The sequence below is a fragment of the Schistocerca serialis genome, chromosome 2, assembly GCF_023864345.2.
Source record: "Schistocerca serialis cubense isolate TAMUIC-IGC-003099 chromosome 2, iqSchSeri2.2, whole genome shotgun sequence".
In the NCBI taxonomy this organism is placed as follows: Eukaryota; Metazoa; Arthropoda; class Insecta; order Orthoptera; family Acrididae; genus Schistocerca; species Schistocerca serialis.
In genome coordinates this window covers 52,128,696-52,151,760 of record NC_064639.1, presented here as the reverse complement: position 1 = coordinate 52,151,760, position 23,065 = coordinate 52,128,696, and the positions used below count along the sequence as shown (strand labels likewise).

The following is a 23,065-nucleotide window of genomic DNA, read 5'->3' as shown; positions in this document are numbered from 1 at the left end:
GTGAGTAATATAGGGTATAGATTCCACGCACAACATGGACTACATCTGAATGGCTTGGGTAAAGAATATGCAGTGAACCTGACAGCGAAGGAAATAAAAAAAACACCAACCTAACTTCAAAACAAAACCCACAGTGCGCAACTCTATCACCAAACCAAACAGGAACGACAAAAACACCCATAGAGACGTGATAGAACCATCAGCAATACCAGAAAAACATGAAACAAATGTGACACGTCTGGCAAGCCATGTGTTGTACAACATATTCTATCTGGTTAATCTGTTCTTGTTGGTGCTGTTCTCCAAACAGTAGACATACTGAATGTAAAATATGATTTGCTGACAGTCCTTGTTAAAAATTTCACCAACATGAAAGGTACAAAAAGCAATAACATCTCTATTATCTGCACTCTTGAGACCTTGCCAAGAATATGCTTCGCTACAGAATGAGAATAATAAGTCCTGCATCTACCACTTACAAATCGGTGGATAACATTAATATTTCTGCCAAGCCATGTGGTGTCCGCCCCGGTAGCTGAGTGGTCAGCGTGACAGACTGTCAATCCTAAGGGCCCGGGTTCGATTCCCGGCTGGGTCGGAGATTTTCTCCGCCCAGGGACTGGGTGTTGTGTTGTCCTAATCATCATCATTTCATCCCCATCGACACGCAGGTCGCCGAAGTGGCGTCAAATCGAAAGACCTGCACCAGGCAAACGGTCTACCCGACAGGAGGCCCTAGCCACAAGACATTTTCCATTTCCAAGCCATGTGGTGTACAAAATGTTCATCTGGGTCATCCGTTTTCATTGGTGCTGTTCTAAATTTTGGTTTGGAGAATAATGATACAGACGAGGTGCGCACAGCCACACAAACACAATGGTTGGCTACCGCGGAAGAGTTAAGTGGCGTCTGCAGCTTAGTACCGGCGTGTTCCACCAGCCGGCACTAGAGGCTTTCCCACCAAACATTCAACCAGCCGCGAACTACGCATGCACACCGAGCCTTTTTCTGGTGCTGATGGTCACACTAGGATACCACCATCCACCACTCAGGGATCACCAATGGCTGCCAATCATCATTCCGGAATCAGCGGAGGAAGACTGGAGCCGCTGGGTTAAACAGCTGGAAGAAAGGAAAGCAGGCGTCTTTCGATACGGCACAGACTGCTGCCCGGAAGAGACTTCAACGCAGCCGGAACGTCCAGGCGCCATGTCTTCGCTACGCTGGACTTCGACCCCGGACTCTGCGTCTGTCTACTTCCTTGGCAGCCACCGGAAAGCGTCGAGAGAAAACCAGACAAAGGAACGTAAATTCAGTTCAGTTGCTAATATTTCAATTCAATAACGTGGCATAATTCTTTGGCTTGTTATAAAATTTTGGCAGGAGAAGAAGATTTTTGTTTTTGAAGGAAGTTCATCTTTTTGTAAAATTAAGCGGTGGCCTTGCTCTACCTAATAAAAATTTTTTGTTCACAAATGTGTGTTAATCTGGGGATATAACAGATACCAGAACCCAAGGCAATGGTTCATTTACTATCGCCTTAGTTCACGCTACAAACATTAAGTCAATTCAAGGTCTCTATAGTGCCTATCGTGCCTTTCATGTTGGTGAAACAGCAAACAAAAATATTTTAGAGTTACCCATAATACTAGAGGGCAGATCATTTACATACATAAATCAGAAACAAGAGTGGCTCCAACACTGATCTCCCCCCCCCCCCCCCCCCCCCCCCCGCCCCCCCTTCACCCCACATGACACCAATTGTGAGCTACTCCCCGTATTCTGTAATGGTAATGGTTCATCTTCTGGAGCAATAATTTGTGATCTACACAATCAAATGCCTTAGTTAAATCAGAATATATACTGGCATTCAAAACCTTTTGTTTAACCCATCCAGTACCTAACAGAGAAAAAAGAATACAGCACTTTCAGTTGTTAAATGACTTCAAAAGCTGAACTGTACATTTGATAGCAAATTGCGTGATATAAAATGATCAATTATCTTCACATACACAGCCTTTTTAATAACTTTAACAAACACTGATGGCATAGAAATAGGTCTAAAATTATCTTCATTATCCCTTTCCCCCTCCCGCTTTATACAGAGTGGCTTTACTATTGAGTACTTTAATCGTTCAGGAAACTGACCATTCCTAAAGGAAAAATTGCTAATATGGTTAAATACAGGGTTAACATGTGCAGCACAGTACTTTAATATTCTGATAGGCACTCCATCATAACGATGAGAGTCCTTAGTCTTCAGTGATTTAATTATTGACTCAATCTCCCTCTTGTCTGTACCACTAAGGAGTATTTCAGACATCAATCTCCGAAAGGCCTTTGCCAAGAAAGTCATATGATTCCCTGTAGAAACTATATTTTTATTTAATTTAGCAGCAATGCTCAGAAAATGATTGTTAAATACTGTACATATATCTGATTTCCCCCCATGAACCATAGACCTTGCCGTTGGTGGGGAGGCTTGCATGCCTCAGCAATACAGATAGGTACCGTAGGTGCAACCACAACGGAGGGGTATCTGTTGAGAGGCCAGACAAATGTGTAGTTCCTGAACAGGGACAGCAGCTTTTTCAGTAGTTGCAAGGGCAACAGTCTGGATGATTGACTGATCTGGCCTTCTAACACTAACCAAAACGGCCTTGCTGTGCTGGTACTTCGAATGACTGAAAGCAAGGGGAAACTACGGCCGTAATTATTTCCCGAGGGCATCCAGCTTTACTGTATGGATAAATGATGATGGCGTCCTCTTGGGTAAAATATTCCGGAGGTAAAATAGTCCCCCATTCGGATCTCCAGCTGGGGACTACTCAGGTGGACGTCGTTATCAGGAGAAAGAAAACTGGCGTTCTACGGATCGGAGCGCGGAATGACAGATCCCTTATTCGGGCAGATAGGTTAGAAAATTTAAAAAGGGAAATGGATAGGTTAAAGTTAGATATAGTGGGAATTGGTGAAGTTAGGTGGCAGGAGGACTAATACTTTTGGTCAGGTGAATACAGGGTTATAAATACAAAATCAAATAGGGGTAATGCAGGAGTCGGTTTAATAATGAAAAAAAAAAAAAAAAAAAAAACAGGAATGCGGGTAAGCTACTACAAACAGCACAGTGAACGCAATATTGTGGCGAAGATAGATACGAAGCCCACACCTATGACAGAAGAACAAGTCTATATGCCAACTAGATCTGCAGATGACGAAGAAATTGGAGAAATGTATGATGAGATAAAAGAAATTATTCAGATAGCGAAGGGAGACGAAAATTTAATAGTCATGGGTGACTGGAATTCGACAGTAGGAAAAGGAAGAGAAGGAAATGTAGAAGGTGAATACGGATTGGGGGGTAAGAAATGAAAGGGGAAGCCGCCTGGTGGAATTTTGCACACAGCACAACCTAATCATACCTAACACTTGTTTCAAGAATCATAAAAGAAGGTTGTATACATGGAAGAAGCCTGGAGATACTCATTTCAGATAGATTATATGATGGTAAGACAGATTTAGGAACCAGGTTTTAAACTGTAAGAGATTTCCAGGGGCAGATGTGGACTCTGACCACAATCTATTGGTTATGAACTATAGAGTAAAACTGAAGAAACTGCAAAAAGGTGGGAATTTAAGGAGATGGGACCTGGATAAACTGACTAGACCAGAGGTTGTACAGAGTTTCAGGGAGAGCATAAGGGAACAATTGACAGGAATGGGGGAAAGAAATATAGTAGAAGAAGAATGGGTAGCTTTGAGGGAAGAAGTAGCGAAGGCAGCAGAGGATCAAGTAGGTAAAAAGACGAGGGCTGGTAGAAATCCTTGGGTGACAGAAGAAATATTGAATTTAATTGACAAAAGGAGAAAATATAAAAATGCAGTAAATGAAGCCGGCAAAAAGGAATACAAACGTCTCAAAAATGAGATCGACAGGAAGTGCAAAATGGTTAAGCAGGCATGCTAGAGGACAAATGTAAGGATGTAGAGGCTTATCTCAGTAAGGGTAATATAGATATTGCCTACAGGAAAATTAAAGAGACCTTTGGAGAAAACTTGTATGAATATCAAGAGCTCAGATGGAAACCCAGTACTAAGCAAATAAGGGAAAGCAGAAAGGTGGAAGGAGTATATAGAGGGTCTATACAAGGACGATGTACTTGAAGGCAATGTTATAGAAATGGAAAAGGATGTAGATGAAGATGAAATGGGACATATGATGCTGCGTGAAGAGTTTGATAGAGCACTGAAAGACCTAAGTCAAAACAAGGCCCCGGGAGTACACAACATTCCATTAGAAATACTGACAGCCTTGGGAGAACCAGTCCTGACAAAACTCTACCATCTGGTGAGCAAAATGTATGAGACAGGCGAAATACCCTCAGACTTCAAGAAGAATATAATAATTCCAATCCCAAAGAAAGCAGGTGTTGTCAGATGTGAAAATTACTAAACTATCAGTTTAATAAGTCACGGGTGCAAAATACTAACATGAATTCTTTACAGACGAATTGAAAAACTGGTAGAAGCCGACCTCGGGGAAGATTAGTTTGGATTCCGTAGAAATATGGGAACACGTGAGGCAATACTGACCCAATGACTTATCTTAGAAAATAGATTAAGGAAAGGCAAACCTACATTTCTAGCATTTGTAGACTCAGAGAAAGCTTTTGACAATTTCGACAGGAATACTCTCTTTCTAATTCTAAAGGTGGCAGGGGTAAAATACAGGGAGCGAAAGGCTATTTACAATTTGTACAGAAACCAGACGGCAGTTATAAGAGTCGAGGGACATGAAAGGGAAACAGCAGTTGGGAATGGAATGAGACAGGGTTGTAGCCTGTCCCCGATGTTATTCAATCTGTATATTGAGCAAGCAGTAAAGGAAACAAAAGAAAAATTCGGAGTAGGTATTAAGGTCCATGGAGAAGAAATGAAAACACTGAGCTTCACCGATGACATTGTAATTCTGTCAGAGACAGCAAAGGACTTGGAAGAGCAGTTGAATGGAATGGACAGTGTCATGAAAGGAGGATATAAGATGAACATCAACAAAAGCAAAACGAGGATAACGGAATGTAGTCGAATTAAATCGGGTGATGCTGAGGGAATTATATTAGGAAATGAGGCACTTAAAGTAGTAAAGGAGTTTTGCTATTTGGGGAGCAAAATAACTGGTGATGGTCGAAGTAGAGAGGATATAAAATGTAGACTGGCAATGGCAAGGAAAGCGTTTCTGAAGAAGAGAATTTTATAGATTTAAGGGTCAGGAAGTCGTTTCTGAAAGTATTTGTATGGAGTGTAGCCATATATGGAAATGAAACATGGACGATAAATGGTTTGGACAAGAAGAGAATAGAAGTTTTCGAAATTTGGTGTTACAGAAGGATACTGAAGATTAGATGGGTAGATCACATAACTAATGAGGAGGTACTGAATAGGATTGGGGAGAAGAGGAGTTTGTGGCACAACTTGACTAGAAGAAGGGATCGGTTGGTACGACATGTTCTGAGGCATCAAGGGATCACAAATTTAGTATTGGAGGGCAGCGTGGAGGGTAGAAATCGTAGAGGGAGACCAAGAGATGAATACACTAAGCAGATTCAGAAGGATGTAGGTTGCAGTAGGTACTGGGAGATGAAGAAGCTAGCACAGGATAGAGTAGCATGGAGAGCTGCATCAAACCAGCCTCAGGACTGAAGACCACAACAACAACACATATCTCATTTGTCAGTAACGGCAATATTTTCACTGAGAAATGACTTTATATTGTCGACCTTGTGCTGTTGACCAGACACTTCCTTCACAACTGACCATATGATTTTAATTTTGTCCTGAGAATCAGCTACTCTATTTGCATACAACACATTCTTTGCCTTCCTAATAACATTTTTAAGCACCTTACAATACTGTTTGTAATGGGCTACCGTAGCAAGATTGTGACTACTTCTAACATTTTGATATCACTTCCGCATTATTCTACAATATATTCTTATCCCACTAGTCAGCCACCCAGGCTGCCTATTACTGCTAGTATCCCATTTAGAACATTCTAATGGAAAGCAACTCTCAAAGAGCATGAGAAATGTGTAAAGGAAAACAATATATTTGTCATCTATGTTATCAGCACTATAAACATCCTGCCACTCTTGTTCCTTGACAAGGTTTAGAAAACTCCCTATTTCTGTTGGAGTAACTTTCCTACATAGTTTGTAATTAAATGTGACATTTGTTTGAGTACTAAAGCCTTTTAGTGTTAAAATTTGTGCATCATCGTCTGAAAGGCCATTCACCCTTTTACTAACAGAATGCCCAACCAGTATTGAAGAATGAATAAAAATACTGTCTATGGCTGTGCTACTGTTCCCTGCACCCTTGTTGGAAAAAACATAGTCTGCATCAGATCATATTAATTAATGAGACCTACCAATATCCTTTTTCTTGCACCATCATATACAAAATGTATGTTGAAGTCACCACATATAACTAATTTCTGGTACTTCCTAAAAGTGAATCAAAACCCCTCTCTAGCTTGAGCAGAAATGCCCTGAAGTCAGAGTTAGGGGACCTATAAACAACAACAATTAGAAGTTTAGTTTCACTAAATTCAACTGCCCCTGCACAATATTCAAATATCTGTTCAGTGCAGTGGCGTGATACGTCTATGGGCTCAAATGGAATACTGTTTTTTACATACATATCACTCCCCCACCCTGCAAGGAACTCCTTGAAAAACAGCCACAAGGGTAATTAAGTATTCAGCATCAATCATTGAGCATATACTAACTTACTCAGAGAAAAAATATTGTGATGTTGCTGTTGGTAACCTGGGCCTTTCAACTCATTCCAGTCTGCTCTTAAAATTAAACATTGCTGCAGAAAACAACACTAAAATATTCACATATAGAAGGGCCTTTCCTAAGCAAGAAAGGGTTGAATTTACCATGCAAATGAATAGTGAAACATGAGAAGAAGTATACATGGAGACTAGTACAGACAGGAAGTTTTCAAAGTTTCTATCAAAATTTAAATTCAGGGGCAAAGAAGTGCTCCCAAAAACTGGTAGTTTTGTTATATTTGACTTAGTAAATTATCAACTTCATTGTTGATAACTTATTATTTATTTTCGTTTATATTTAGTTTGCTTTGGTTCATGCTTAGTTAAAGCTATTGTACTCCTTTTGATTTTACTGAAGGGATATCTGAATTAGTTACATATTATTGCAGTGTGGTTATGGCCTGGTGTGCTGCTGACAGCATCTTCAGCCATTCACCATAACACTATTTGTTTAATCATGGTTGTGATTTCCTGTCTTTTATTTTTGTTTGACAGGATTGTAGAGTAGTTGAGCATAGTTCCACCGTTTCCATTGCTTGGTGTACATGTATTACATTTCTTTTCTTCCACTTCTTCTAGTCTTCCTTTTAACTTCTCTTTTCTTGGACATCCTGTTTCACTTGGGCTTGGTTGTCTGTAATGGCTAACTGAACACAAAAGTTGTTGTGACTGGCATATGTTTTCTTACTGGTGCTACTGCTGGTGTCCAGGATGCTTTTTGGTTTAATGCCTTTGTCTCTGAATAATATGAGGACTATTCTACTGATTCCATTGCGTCCTATGTAGGTTATGAGATTGGGTGTGTTGATGAAGCTCCATCCTCCTCCTTCTAGCATTTCCAGGATCAGTATTGTTACACAATAATTGTGTTTAATTGCTTATTATTTCCTTTTCTAATCCTTGGCATGTTCCCCCACCCAAGGATCATATCTCTGTGCAAGACCCAGGTGAAAGGACCGCCAAATCCACCCACCCACCACTTCCTATTCCAGTCTTGTCACAGGTTTATCCTACCCACCAGGGCCAGACAAACTGTAAAAGTAGCCCTATGCATTTACAAGCTCTGCTGCAATCACTACACAGTTTTTTATATTGGCATGATTACCAACCACCTGTCCATCAGGATGAACAGCAACTGCCAAACTGTGGCCAAGATCAAACTAGACAATCCTATGGCACAACATGCAGCTTAACATAACATTCTTGATTTCAATGGCTGCTTCACTACCAGAGCCATCTACATCCTATCTTCCACCACTGGCTTTTCTGAACTGTGCACGTCAGAGTTATCCTTACAAACCATTCTCTGTCCCCATAATTATCCCGGCTTCAACGCGTCCTCACACCCTCTGCCTGACTGTTTCCACTCCCTCTGTCTTATCATCTCCTCCCCTTTCTCATCTCCCACCCTCTCTGCCAATGCATTCAACCATCTTCCCTCCTCTTCTTTTCTTCCTTTGTTTTCCCCACCTCCCTGTCCCACAACCTCACGATGCTGCACCTGTTGAAATTCTAGTCCCTGCATACTCTGCCAGACAGTGTTCTTCTCTGCACCAACCTGTACACTGCTATCCTTTCCACTTCCCCATCTTCTTCAGATTGCTGCTTCCATCCCTCACGATAGTTGCCTTCTGGCCCAAGCTGCTGGAGTTGGCGATCATGTGTACGTGAGGTGTACTTGCTTGTGTGAAAGCGTGATATGTGTTTCTCTTTTACAGACAAAGGATGTGGTCTAAAGATTATGTGTATGTCTTTTAGTAATGCCTGTCTGCAACTTAATTTATCATCTTCACGGTAATTAGCAATCTACCTTTTCCAACATTGCTGATATTCCTGCCTGGAGTCTCCATTGTTTAAAAATAATACTGGTGCTTTGGAAGGTTTAAACCAAACATAATTTCAACAACTTTTAGCAGACTCATCAATTAGACATTTACAATGGACAATTAGATCATTAATTGTCTTTGGGATCTTTTGCAGTGACGTGCCTGAATCAACTAGTCATGTTTTACAAGCATTTTTTTTCTTTTACATTCCAATTGAAACATTCAAGCTTTGAATCCACTAACAGTGTGACGGCAGTGTATAGATCTAGTCGAGGAGGGCAAAACCGATGTGTGTGTGGAAGTTGCACAGCTTCAGCAGGTGCGGTCTGCTTCATGACCAATGATATCAGATGGAGTGAAGAGCTGGTACCACATTTGAAATTGGCACTCCCACCTCCCTATGAAAGTCAGGCACATGTCTTTGCTCCCTTTCAATATCGAAAGCCCGCCTTGAGCACTACTAAGTGTGTCTCCCTGGCCTCTGTTAAAACGGTTGCCATTTATTCTAATCTTGGCTGCCTTGTTTGTGTCAGAATCCTAATATGATGATGCAATCCCTTTCACAGGGAACACCGTACACACCAGGCACTAGAAAAGCTATGTCATCTTTGACAGAGCTTGTGTCTTGGGGGAGGGCCAGAACACTGGTCACAACACATGTTCTAACTTGCAGCTCACTGCCCCACAGCATGGAACGAACACAGCTAGCTCAGCCTGTTCCGTCAATTCACAAAGCGTCCTTCGTCAGTGGCACTAAAAAGCATTTATAGTGGCTCCCTTCTTGTGCTGCAATTCAGACTGTAGGTGGGCATTGTCAGAAGTAACCTTCACTCTATGTACTAACATGTTCCGGAATGCTTTCTTGTGTGCAGAGTAGTGAAAACTATAGTCCTTATCAGTTAGTGTTTGTAGGTTTTCTGTAAACTGAACAATCAAGCTGGTCTTTTGCCTTCTGCTCAACTAAAGCTTCCAAGAAAAGCAGCTTGCCATCCTTATCCAGTTCAATAGTAAATCAAAATGTTGCATTTACCATTCTTAGAGGTATCAGTTGTGGATAAGGCAGGAGGTCAGTTCAGTCATTCAGTGTACAGGAAACTTATGCATGCTCTGAATATCCAGCTTGTATGGTGCCTGCTGTGAATGTGGCAGCATATATATAAGTCAAACAATTCACACTGTTGTGGAGCATTGTACTGAGAACAAGTAATAACAAAAAGAGATTGGAAAGTCAACCACGGCTGAATGATGCCTAAAAAAGGACATAAAATTTAATTAGAGCAGATGAGAGTCTTGGCTCATGCATCATCATATTGGGATTCCATATACTAAGGACTTAAATACAATAATAATCATCAAAGTTGTAACCAAAAGAATGATCTTTTAGACTTCATAAAATTTTACACCTCTAGAATTGCAATCTAGAACCATAACTGAATATAAGACATATTTCCTTGTAACACAGAAAAATTCTCTTAACTGTCTACTTCCCTAAACATCAGTCATCTTTAGCACAAAAATTATTATTCTCAACAAACCTGCAGATTGAAAAATTCATTCTGGAAACAATCCCCCAGGCTATGACTAGGCCGTGTTTCCATTATATTTTTGCTTCCATGAGTACTAGTCTTAGAAGATATGAAACTGAACTTCTGTAGAGTTTAGAAGTTGGAGATGTGATACTAACAGAAGTAAATCTGTGAGGATGGGTCGCAAATCGTGCTCGGCTAGCTCAGCTGGAAGAGCACTTGCCCCCAAGATGAAAAGGTCCCGGGGTTGAGTCCTGGTCTAGTACACAATTTGCCAAGAACTTCCACAATATTTTAGGTTGCTATTCATCTTCATGTTTCCTTAAAGGATAATGTATTCTGTAAACACAGAAAATAGAATCATAATCTGCACTGAGAATCGAACCCATGTTCTTGATGTTCACGGGTACATATCGTGAACGCTTGAACACCATATTCTATTAGTTCCATCTAGTCTTAAATAGATACCACGAATACACTTTTACAAGATTACTGCTTCCCTCTGCATGGTAACAGGTTACAAGCCCCTGCACCTTATTCCCTTATGATTGATGAGGAAAATCTGTGGTTTGAAATTTATCCCTGCAACTCCCCCTCCATGACCCAAATCTTATTGTAGAAAACTTTCCACTTCAAATCAATAGTGATTGGGGAGAGAGTGTTCTAAGGAAGTTCTATATTTGAAACTGGTCCACAGCCCTTTTTAACAGTTTGTAATAAAAGAAGAATGCCTGACATGCTCTGGCCTGTGGAGAATATTTTAAAATAAGTAACAGAATCATAAAGTGAATTGACTGTAATATGAAAAAAGCTGTAACTTATGAGTTCAAGGAGCTCTAAATCATGCAGTTCCTCATCTGAACTCCAAATCACTTTAGACTTTTCCTGTACATCAAAATAGCTAACAATTACTCAAAGAAGTCCCAGTGACATCGAATTCCGTAAAATTTTAAGTTTGGGCTGAAATCTGCAGACAATAATTTATTTAACAGAGTTGTTTTATCATGTGAACCAACTGAACAGCCAAGCGCGTTAATGCACCACTTCCAGGATTTGGGTAGGCGATACCCCCTTGTGGGTTAGCAAAAAAAGCTGCTGAGCTAGCTAACTTGGATAAGGCTTTAGGCCGTTTCCCACTTCCACCTAAGTAAATACCAGCTGTTACTCATAACCCGTCTCACATACATGCTACACAAACATTTTGAAAGCGTTCTCAAACTTGAACACGAGATATACTCTAAACGCAGACAGACAAGGTACACGAATTACATCCCAGAACAAGTGGTGACACCAGGAAAGGCACCCCACAATCAACTGTGTCTTACATTTGTCAAAACCTGTATAACATTCAGAAATAGCAAAAGTAAAGTAAGAAGAAGAAGAGAAAAAATGTTATCTTGTACCTGGTATGCACAGGTTTTTCCTCCCATAGGTTCACCAACAATCATTAGCCCATGTCGAACCAAAATCATCTCGTATATCTGTATGATTTTTTCCATATACCAATCTGTAGCTTGCAGATTTCGCTTTGCAAGATTTGTCTTCAGAACTTCGATAAGTTCATCACGATCAGGTTTAGGAAGTTCCACCCCAGGAAAGAGATCAGATACTATCCCTTCAAACAGAGGTACATCCTGAAAAGACAATTTACTTTACATTACCCTGACATGAAAAATTATAACATATTGTTAACAAAAAAAGTTGTTAAGTATGACCTGTGCTAAGAATTTAGGCAGGTTGACATCTACAATTGCTCTTAATACCAAGACTGCTTCATCTTGAGTTGTATATTTCAGTTTGAGGTTTCCAGCAGCTGTCAGCACAGTTTTAACAGCTCTCATGCCATAGTCGTAGTGGTGTTGCGAAGACAGCTGCTCAGAGCACAGTTTGTATGTGTGTACTATTTTCTCTGCTAAACTGGAAAATGTTATCAAATGAGCAGGATAACGAAACAAGACTTCTGAAATCTATCATCATAAAATAAGGCATGTATAAATCTTCAATTTACAAATTATGTTCTAAAGATACCCATCCAGCATAAAAAATCATGTATTAATGATTAACAAAATTATTTAAGTCCATACTCCGAAAAAGACATTCCAAAACATTGATATCAAAATTCTGAAATGTTCCATAGGATACATTCCCATGGATGACACCTGGCTGTAGAACAGTATTCTTTAAATCTCATTTGTCATTCAAATACAATATCTTTCCACAGACTTACAAGACCCAGCAGACAAATAAGGAAGGAGGGAAGCAAGATTAGAGTTTAACGACTTGTCGACAACAAGGTCATTAGAGGTAGAGCACACAATCAGATTACAGAGGGTTGGGAAGAAAATTGGCCATGCCCTTTTCAAATGAGTCATTCCAGCATTTGCCTCAAGCAACTTAGGAAAGTAACAGAAAACCTAAATCTATAACACTCATCCCTAGCAATCACACAGATTAAACTTCATCTAGACTTTGAGATGAAGCTAGTTGGAATGTAATCCATTTGATATGTTTCCTGTTCCCAAGAACAACTAAATTTACTTCACTTTTTCATTCTACATGTAAAGCAGTTGCACATTTAATATCTAAAGGAATATGTCAAATTGTTATTTGTGTGAATTCTCACTTAAACTTATAGTTTAGTTGTTCATATTTATATCTGTGATTACAATGATGCAATCAATTTTAATACATGCCTGCATAATTAAAATTTATATAACTAATTGAAGTTACAATGCTTAGTCCCACAGTCTGTATTGTAGGAAATAGCATGTCAGACTCAAGGTTTAACTTAGCTGACAAAATACGTCAGAAGATTTCTTAATGTTTAAGTTAGTCAAAAACTCCACAGCCCACAGTGTGGGAAATTCTATGCAGAGAGAGAGAATAGTCTGTGGATGCCATATGTCTGGGGATCAGTATGGGTGTTAAAACTTCAGCACCTGCTGTGATGTGGGACTGCTTAGTGCATGGAACAGTACTGAGAACAGCAGCGCATGACTGGCTTCTTCTCTGTGCAGACATCAAATAGTGCTTATCTGGATGTAGGGTTATGATCAGTCACATAGAGAACATGAATTGTTCTGGCAATTGTAATCATAATCTAGTGTTCTGTAATATTTTAATGTGAAATGTTGTTTATGATGTTGAAAAACATGTTGGAGAACAGCCTCTCTTACAACCCCACACATAATGGCACAGTGAAGAAGAACGGTTAGCACTGTAGACACGAACTGAGTAGCTGGTCCATCCATTACTGCAAATGGCAACTAAATTATTTAAGGAAATTGTGAGCATTCAGAACACCCAATTAATCTTTTTGTTGTGCCTATCTCTGACTCAGCATCTCCGCTATTTGGGTCATAAAAGATTTATTTGGAGGTGAATGCCATACTTGTAAACAAAGGGTTTCAGATGACAGATGAATAATGAAGGTCTATAACAGTATACTTTCATGAGTTACTAACCTAAAACATTTTTCATAAACCAAATACATGTATAAACAGTGGCTTGTAAAACTGGAATAATAATAAAGTCTTACAAACTATGCAGAACAGTAAAACCTAACAGCCAATTTTCAATGCATTAAGTAGTTTCAGAAATTACATTACATTCTTACGCCTACCCTAAAATAGACCCACCCAAAACAGCCGGTCTGTGACCAGACAGTAACTAAATAACATATCCATGTCAGATCACAATAGAGCCCACAGCTGGCAAGTTCTCAGATGACACCAACATGTCAGTTAATGTTATCCACCCTGGCAATGGTACTACAAACTGTTGTGTGCACTGTTAGTTTCATGTTTATGTCACTGTACATTATGCTACTGTGAAATTCAACCAATATTGTGATTATGATTAACGATTGGGCGAGTTCTCTTCTAAATGTGTTTGAGTGTGTGGTCTTATATTTGATCTACCCTTCATAGCTTCAGCTTCCAGGAACAGGATATGTTTTCAATACAGTACCCCCATGAACCATGGACCTTGCCGTTGGTGGGGAGGCTTGCGTGCCTCAGTGATACAGGTGCAATCTCAACGGAGGGGTATCTGTTGAGAGGTGAGAGAAATGTGTGGTTCCTGAAGAGAGGCAGCAGCCTTTTCAGTAGTTGCAGGGGCAACAGTCTGGATGATTGACTGATCTGGCCTTGTAACACTAAACAAAACGGCCTTGCTGTTTTGGTACTGCGAACGGCTGAAAGCAAGGGGAAACTACAGTCATAATTTTTCCCGAGGGCATGCAGCTTTACTGTATGGTTAAATGATGATGGCGTCCTCTTGGGTAAAATATTCCGGAGTAAAATAGTCCCCCATTCGGATCTCCGGGCGGGGACTACTCACGAGGACCTTGTTATCAGGAGAAAGAAAACTGGCGTTCTACGGATCGGAGCGTGAAATGTCAGATCCCTTAATCAGGCAGGTAGGTTAGAAAACTTAAAAAGGGAAATGGATAGGTTTAAGTTAGAAATAGTGGGAATTAGTGAAGTTCGGTGGCAGGAGGAACACGACTTTTTGTCAGGTGAATACAGGGTTATAAACACAAAATCAAATAGGGTTAATGCAGGAGTAGGTTTTATTTTATTTATTTATTTATTTATCCTGTGGATCACATGATATAGGACAAGTCATTTTTCTTAACAAATATGTAGTTTGGAGAAAAAAAATAGGCAATGGACTGCCATTTAAAAAAATGTACACAAAATTGTTCGTTGATGAATATAGTAACTTCACATACAGAGAATACAAACAATTTACATGGGTAACTAAGAAACATGTAGGCAATGTAGTGCTACTTTAAATTTACACACATAATCACTGAGATTACAGAATAGTGAAAATGTCAACTGGAAACACAACAGAAGGACAATGTCATTTAAAAACTACATTAAACACGAAATTAACATTGAGATTTCACAGACAATTAAGTTTTAATACTAATAGAATGTGTACTTGTACATTCAAAAGCGAGTTGAAAAATAGGAGTGTGGATAAGCGACTACAAACAGCATAGTGAACGCATTATTGTGGCCAAGATAGGCACAAAGCCCACACCTACTACAGTAGTACAAGTTTATATGCCAACTAGCTCTGCAGATGATGAAGAAATTGATGAAATGTATGATGAGATGAAAGGAATTATTCAGGTAGTGAAGGGAGACGAAAATTTAATAGTCATGGGTGACTGGAATTCGAGAGTAGGAAAAGGCAGAGAAGGAAACATAGTGGGTGAATATGGATTGGGGGAGAGAAATGAAAAAGGAAGCCGCCTGGTAGAATTTTGCACAGAGCATAACTTGATCATAGCTAACACTTGGTTCAAGAATCATAAAAAAAGGTTGTATACATGGAAGAATCCTGGAGATACTAGAAGGTGTCAGATAGACTATATAATGGTAAGACAGAGATTTAGGAACCAGGTTTTAAATTGTAAGACATTTCCAGGGACAGATGTGGACTCTGACCACAATCTATTGGTTATGAACTGTAGATTAAAACTGAAGGAACTGCAAAAAGGTGGGAATTTAAGGAGATGGAATCTGGACAAACTGATTAAACCACAGGTTGTACAGAGTTTCAGGGAGAGCATAAGGGAACAATTGACAGGAATGGGGGAAAGAAATACAGTAGAAGAAGAATGGGTAGCTCTGAGGGATGAAGTAGCGAAGACTGCAGAGGATCAAGTAGGTAAAAAGATGAGGACTAGTAGAAATCCTTGGGTGACAGAAGAAATATTGAATTTAATTGATGAAAGAGGAAAATATAAAAACGCAGTAAATGAAGCCGGCAAAAGGGAATACAAACGTCTCAAAAATGAGATCGACAGGAAGTGCAAAATTGCTAAGCAGGGATGGCTAGAGGACAAATGTAAGGATTTAGAGGCTTATCTCACTAGGGGTAAGATAGATACTGCCTACAGGAAAATTAAAGAGACCTTTGGAGAAAAGAGAACCACTTGTATGAACATCAAGAGCTCAGATGGAAATCCAGTTCTAAGCAAAGAAGGGAAAGCAGAAAGGTGGAAGGAGTATATAGAGGGTCTATAGAAGGCCGATGTACTTGAGGACAATATTATGGAAATGGAAGAGGATGTAGATGAAGATGAAATGGGAGATCCGATACTGTGTGAAGAGTTTGACAGAGCACTGAAAGACCTGAGTCGAAACAAGGCCCTGGGAGTAGACAACATTCCATTGGAAATACTGACGGCCTTGGGAGAGCCAGTCCTGACAAAACTGTACCATCTGGTGAGCAAGATGTATGAGACAGGCGAAATACCCTCAGACTTCAAGAAGAATATAATAATTCCAATCCCAAAGAAAGCAGGTGTTGACAGATGTGAAAATTACTAAACTATCAGTTTAATAAGTCACAGCTGCAAAATACTAACACGAATTATTTACAGACGAATGGAAAAACTGGTAGAAGTCGACTTCGGCGAAGATCAGTTTGGATTATGCAGAAATGTTGGAACACGTGAGGCAATACCGCCCCTATGACTTATCTTAGAAAATAGATTAAGGAGAGGCAAACCTACGTTTCTAGCATTTGTAGACTTAGAGAAAGCTTTTGACAATGTTGACTGGAATACTCTCTTTCAATGCTGAAGGTGACAGGGGTAAAATACAGGGAGCGAAAGGCTGTTTACAATTTGAACAGAAACCAGATGGCAGTTATAAGAGTCAAGGGGCATGAAAGGGAAGCAGTGGTTGGGAAGGGAGTGAGACAGGGTTGTAGCCTGCCCCTTATGTTATGCAATCTGTATATTGAGCAAGCAGTAAAGGAAACAAAAGAACATTTTGGAGTAGGTATTAAAGTCCATGGAGAAGAAATAAAAACGTTGAGGTTCGCCGATGACATTGTAATTCTGTCAGAGACAGCAAAGGACTTGGAAGAGCAGTTGAATGGAATGGACAGTGTCTTGAAAGGAGGATATAAGATGAACATCAACAAAAGCAAAACGAGGATAATGGAATGTAGTCGAATTAAGTCGGGTGATGCTGAGGGAATTACATTAGGAAATGAGACACTTAAAGTAGTAAAGGAGTTTTGCTATTTGGGGAGCAAAATAACTGATGATGGTCGAAGTAGAGAGGATATAAAATGTAGACTGGCAATGGTAAGGAAAGCGTTTTTGAAGCAGCGAAATTTGTTAACATCGAGTATAGATTTAAGTGTCAGGAAGTCGTTTCTGAAGGTATTTGTATGGAGTGTAGCCATGTATGGAAGTGACACATGGACGATAAATAGTTTGGACAAGAAGAGAATAGGAGCTCTTGAAATGTGGTGCTACAGAAGAATGCTGAAGATTAGATGGGTAGATCACATAACTAACGAGGAGGTATTGAATAGAATTGGAGAGAAGAGGAGTTTGTGGCACAACTTGACAACAAGAAGGGACCGGTTGGTAGGACATGTTCTGAGGCATCAAGGGATCACCAATTTAGTACTGAAGGGCAGTGTGGAGGGTAAAAATCGTAGAGGGAGACCAAGAGATGAATACCCTAACCAGATTCAGAAGGATGTAGGTTGCAGTAAGTACTGGGAGATGAAGAAGCTTGCACAGGATGGAGTAGCATGGAGAGCTGCATCAAACCAGTCTCAAGACTGAAGACAACAACAACAACAACAGCAAAATATGAAACTTCAAGGTTTGTAAAAAATCAAATGCTAAAACATCATGTAAGGAACTTGTCATAGCTATCTTCGTGGAATTGTACGCATTTGTTGAGATATTTGGGTATGTTTATGAAGGTATCACTGTTGCTAACTAATTTATTATACTTATGTTTGTTTAGGTGATTCCACCACCCACAATGATCCAATCTGTTTATGAATTTTGGTGTTTGTCAATAATGCTAGCATTGACTTCCCCTTTTTATCCCACTGTGTTTACCTCGGACAGAACTAGGAGAGAGCTAATGAGGACAAAAGACGGCAATAGTGAGGGGTGTTGGGAACTGGCAGTCAATACGAAGGCAAGCAGGAGGACGGTGCCATCTGATAGTTTTGTGGTGTCTACCAGTAACAGGTTCCGGCTGCCAGAGTTGATGGGACAAGAGTCCCAAGATAGTGTAGGGGTCATAAATGTGTGGTAGCCTCTGCTAGGGAGTAAGAAGGCTAGGAATAATACTAATACTAGAAAGAAGAGAGCACTGCTGTTAGGTCAGATGTGGAGGCCCTCCATCAAAGAGAAGTTAAGGGAAGATTATCATGCTAGGCTGAATAAGGTGAACGAGGGTTTAAAAGATTTGTGTAAGTAATTCGCAAAAGATGCTCGAGCAGTGATAGTGAGTGGGGCAGGGTACAGTTTGGCTAGGGACACAGAATACAACGTAAGTGGTGGCACAGAGTGAGAAAGCTTCCCTAACGGACAGCACCGATGTGAGTGCAACTGAGATGACCTGGTGGTACAGTTGAGCTGTCCCAGTGGCACGAGTGGTCTCACCTTGACTATGATGCAAGGTAATGCAGAGCCGGAGATGTCACCGATGACTGCTGAAAGGGCACACATTGCAGTAATGCGAATATGTCTGCCAAAGGCAGCACACGAAAAAATGCTCAGATATTCAATGAAGATGAAGTTAATTGCATCAGAAAAGAACAGTCTTCCCCAACAGGAGTTAGTTTAAACACAACCGTAGAAAATGCATAGAACAGTTCTTGAATATGCAACTACAAAATTATATCAGAAGCAGATGGCACATTAATGTCACAGTACATTGGAAGTTCCACAATCCACTGCCCCTGAGTGGACATTAAGCAGACAAAAGATATAACTGAAGGTCAAAGTTCTGAGGTGGTCTCTGTTACGATTACAGTAAAGGAACGTAATCACTTTTCCAATATTAAATGAACAATAATAATAGACACATAGCTGTCTCGAATGATAGTCAGTTCTGAATACAGTATATGAACACACTTCACTTCTCAAACACAGAATGGATAATAATAATAATAATAATAATAATAACTGAAGGCCAAAAGCCTGAAGTTATTTCTGATAAGAGTTAAGTCTGAATACAGTAATTTAACACAATTTCTTTCTCGAATACAGAATGAACAGAATGACGCAGCATGGTTAAAAGGTCTCAGTAAACAAACTTTTGAAATATCGTGGTCCGTGCATTAAGTGAGCCACAACAAAAGTCTAATCTGTTTGTGTTAGCCTCAGTTAAAGTCCCAAATGTGAAGGTAAGACTCTTGAGTTCAGTGTAAATGATGATAAGAACGATAACAAATATTACAAAGTCTGATTGCTGATCACAGCATTGAGGGCAATGTCACTTCAATGTAGAGGCCACACTGGCAGATGCTAGAAGGGACAGTTGCAAATTGACAGCAACATCATTTAATGGTGGCTCCAGAGCGACATCCTGATTGTGGGAAAGCTTTTGCAATTGGTGCCTGGCACAGGAAGCTCACTTGAAGTGAAATGGCCCATCATCAAATGAGTGCTGACCTAATTATTGCCCATGCTTCACAGTACTGCTAATTGTGCGTCCCCACAGAAGAAAAGAGGTCCGTGAGCCCAGTGGCCTCTAGCAGCACTCAGGATGAAGTGCGGACCTCTAGTGACTGTTGTCTGCAGAGAGACCCATTACGCAAGTAGCCCGTCTGTTTTGTCGGTTGCTGGCTGAGTAGGTGCAAAGTCTCAAAACATCAACTGCCAGATGGGACTATTGGTGGATGGAGATACACTAGGAACTTTGCTTTCTTGGACGACAAGTGACAGTGCTATGTTGGGTTGCACGACTCATATGTCTCTTCCAGTTGACACATACATTGTGCGTGCAGCCAATCGTCTTCTTTGGGTCATCAGCTACGTCGCTCTCACCATTTAATTCTTCTCTGAAGACTGTATCAGATTAAAGGGAACAATATTAACCAACTCTCTATTCTTGAAATAGGTCATGTACTCGTAGAATCTTTTCAGTTCAACAACAATGCATATTCAGCTCTCATCCCCAAAGCAACAATTATTCTGTAAAGCTGCAGCAAGCCAACTAGTTCCAAGATAAATGTCAGAATCGACAAAACCTCCATGTAATTACATACGTGCTGCCTCATGCAAAGCCAAGGCATGAAGTAACAGTCTCTATACAATACACTCTTCATCTGTGTCTGTAATAATCCTCATGACACCACAAACCACGGAACATTATACAAACACTCATTGCCTTTTTGATATAAATTCCAAGGCACTGCTGGTAACCTCTTGTCAGGGCCCCTCGTCTGATGCAGCTCCTGGCTTCTCATGACAGCTGTCCCTCCTGCACACAAAGATATGTGTGGCGCAGTGAAAAGGCTTTCTCACCCTCATCATTAAAATATCGGGTTTTCGAGATGGTGGAGAGCCTAGTGATTCTAGAATTTACCCCAAAATTCTCGAAGCACTACATATCTCCCCCCCCCCCCCCCCCCCCCCCTTAGCTTGAACAAGCGATATTTTACACATATTCACCATGTACATTAATATCTATCACAGCACTAATTTATATTTCAACCAATGTACAATATATCTCTTTTAGTCCTTGTGTACTTAACACCTATATTTTCCCTTTGTTGTTTTTATTCGTTTTGTCAATAACTATCTCGGCATTTCACCCGATGTTGGAGTTAGTACTTTTACATCTAGGAATCATGCAGACGACATTTTTGATTCCCAATCACAAACTCCAGGTGACATAGACTTTTGATTGCCTCGTTCTGTAGTATAATTCTCTAAACTATCTTTTCTCTAGTACTTAACAGTCTCATTCCCTACAGTAACTTGTAGTCTGGAGGAAACTCTGGAGGAAAAAAAATGAACATGTTCTTTCAGACACTCATAACTCCTAATAACGCTGTTGATGTAAAGAATCCAAACTTACCAGAATAATCTCCAAAAAATTGTGTGACTTCTGTCATGATACTGTCCTTCCCTTTAGGCACAGTACCTATACTTTACCTCCAGGTTGATCCTATGGATGCACTACCTCCTTCTGTTTTGGTAGGTACGCCCCTTTTTTATTCCTGTATTCTATGGTACAGGTCAATCCCTTCTTGGTGCCCCTGCCCGCACACTATAGGTCAGCCTCTCTTCAATCTGCCTATCTGCCCTTTTCTTCATTCAATAAAAGCTGTGTGTGCCCCCCTTACCCTTTCTGAGTAGGCCCCATGGTTCATTGCTCTAGTACACATCTTTACGAATACTGTCGCTAAATATTACCTGGCTAAATTCTATTCTACTTCACACTTCACTCTTACCTCTGTGTAACTTATTTGATCCCACAGAGTCCTCCACTACTTTTCAACTTCTACACTTGCAGCAGACCTCATATTTATATATATTTCAATATATCATAAATTTCTTTATTCTATACTTGTCCCACTCTCCTACAAACCATCAGAACAAATGTTGGACTGATATTCCTAAATAACTAACACCATTAGTTCCTCCCTGCCTTATGCTCATTAGTTCTTCCTTAGTTTCTACTCTCCTTCATTTCTCACACTTCCTTGTGTGATACAGAACCCTCTCTGTTCTTATACCTGTGTATAAATATATAAGAAGTGGGGGAAAAAAAAAGAAGGGATGATGCAGTGCCATTATATATCAACCATAAAATATGTGCATCTACCCAGATGTACATGTGTGTTTATTCCCCTACATCCCTTGGCAGTTCTGACATCACTTTAGGTTTCTAGCCCATAATTTTCATGTTTGTGTCGAAGCGTAATTTTGTGTGTACGTCAATGTGTGTTCATGCTGCCTGATTCTTCAGCCTACTTATTTGAAATAAGTTGAAGGTTATAGGAAACCACAGAGAATGAGAAGGACTTCAGCGATAGAAGTATATGCATATGGAAAGAGAGAAATATAGACTGGTACTCAGATGAGAAGTAAGAAAGGAAAAAGTAGAAATGTTTTCTAAGATCAAAGGAGAAAAAGAAGACAGCCCCAAAGACTGGAAAACCCATCCCATCCTGCTTCCCCAGGATCCCTACTTTACCAATACTTGAGTGATAAGCCGGAGGAGGTATGATGTTAAATGTCTCCTGCAGAACAGACATTCTCACCTTCACCTTTAAAGCCTCTGAAGAAAAATCTTACAACACCTATGGAATGGCAAATAGTGAAGAACAGTCACACTTGTTTGCGAGGGTCATCTGAAAGCTGTGATGTGTGCGTGTAGTGTTAGTCATGCCTTTACCTACACTACCCACCCCTTTCAAGATTGATACAAACCCTCCCATCTACATCACATCTCATGAAAGGTATAAATGTTCTATAGAAATAGAAAATTATACACTACTATAAGATGGTTGCATCAAACCAGTCTCAGGACTGAAGACCACAACAACAACAACATAAGATGGTTATTTCATTAGTCACCTCATATTATATTATTCTTAAATATAATATTCTATTCTGTTCATCCCGTCTTAACGTCACTCTGTTTACATAGTACCATCATATTACATAGTACCATCATATTATACCTTCTATCAGAATATTATTCTGTTCGTTCCATTTTATGTTTAGAGATCACTGTTATTTGTGATTCTCTTAAATTAGTCACAATCTTTTAGCCATATTCAGTCACTTAAATACTAACATGACAGGATAGTTTAAGAAGTTATTAACAGATTACAGAATAGTTGAAAATTTGAATTGAATTCGGTGTAAGGAAACTAATGTGGAAGTAACACCAAAAACAACTCAGGACCCGATGGTCGTCACTTTGTTCATTAACACAGAATGTTATCATCCCTGGGGAACAGATGAGACTCCGCCGGATCCCATGGATCTGACATTAACCACATTTGATTGCTTACGGACCAATACTTCTCGTTAAATGTTATGTGAAAGTCTCCCCACAGCAAAACAATTA

At 39.9% G+C, this 23,065-nt stretch overlaps 1 protein-coding gene across 1 annotated transcript in view; it reads right to left on the bottom strand.

Annotated features, from left to right (window-relative positions):
• LOC126455722 (dynein axonemal heavy chain 3) overlaps positions 1–23,065 on the bottom strand; it is a 1,249,696-nt gene that overhangs the window by 704,739 nt on the left and 521,892 nt on the right. The window contains exons 29-30 of the mRNA XM_050091491.1: positions 11,906–12,107; positions 11,594–11,824 (exon numbers count right to left, since the gene is read on the bottom strand). Coding sequence (XP_049947448.1) covers positions 11,594–11,824; positions 11,906–12,107 — 433 coding nt within the window. The remainder of the gene's footprint in view (positions 1–11,593; positions 11,825–11,905; positions 12,108–23,065) is intronic.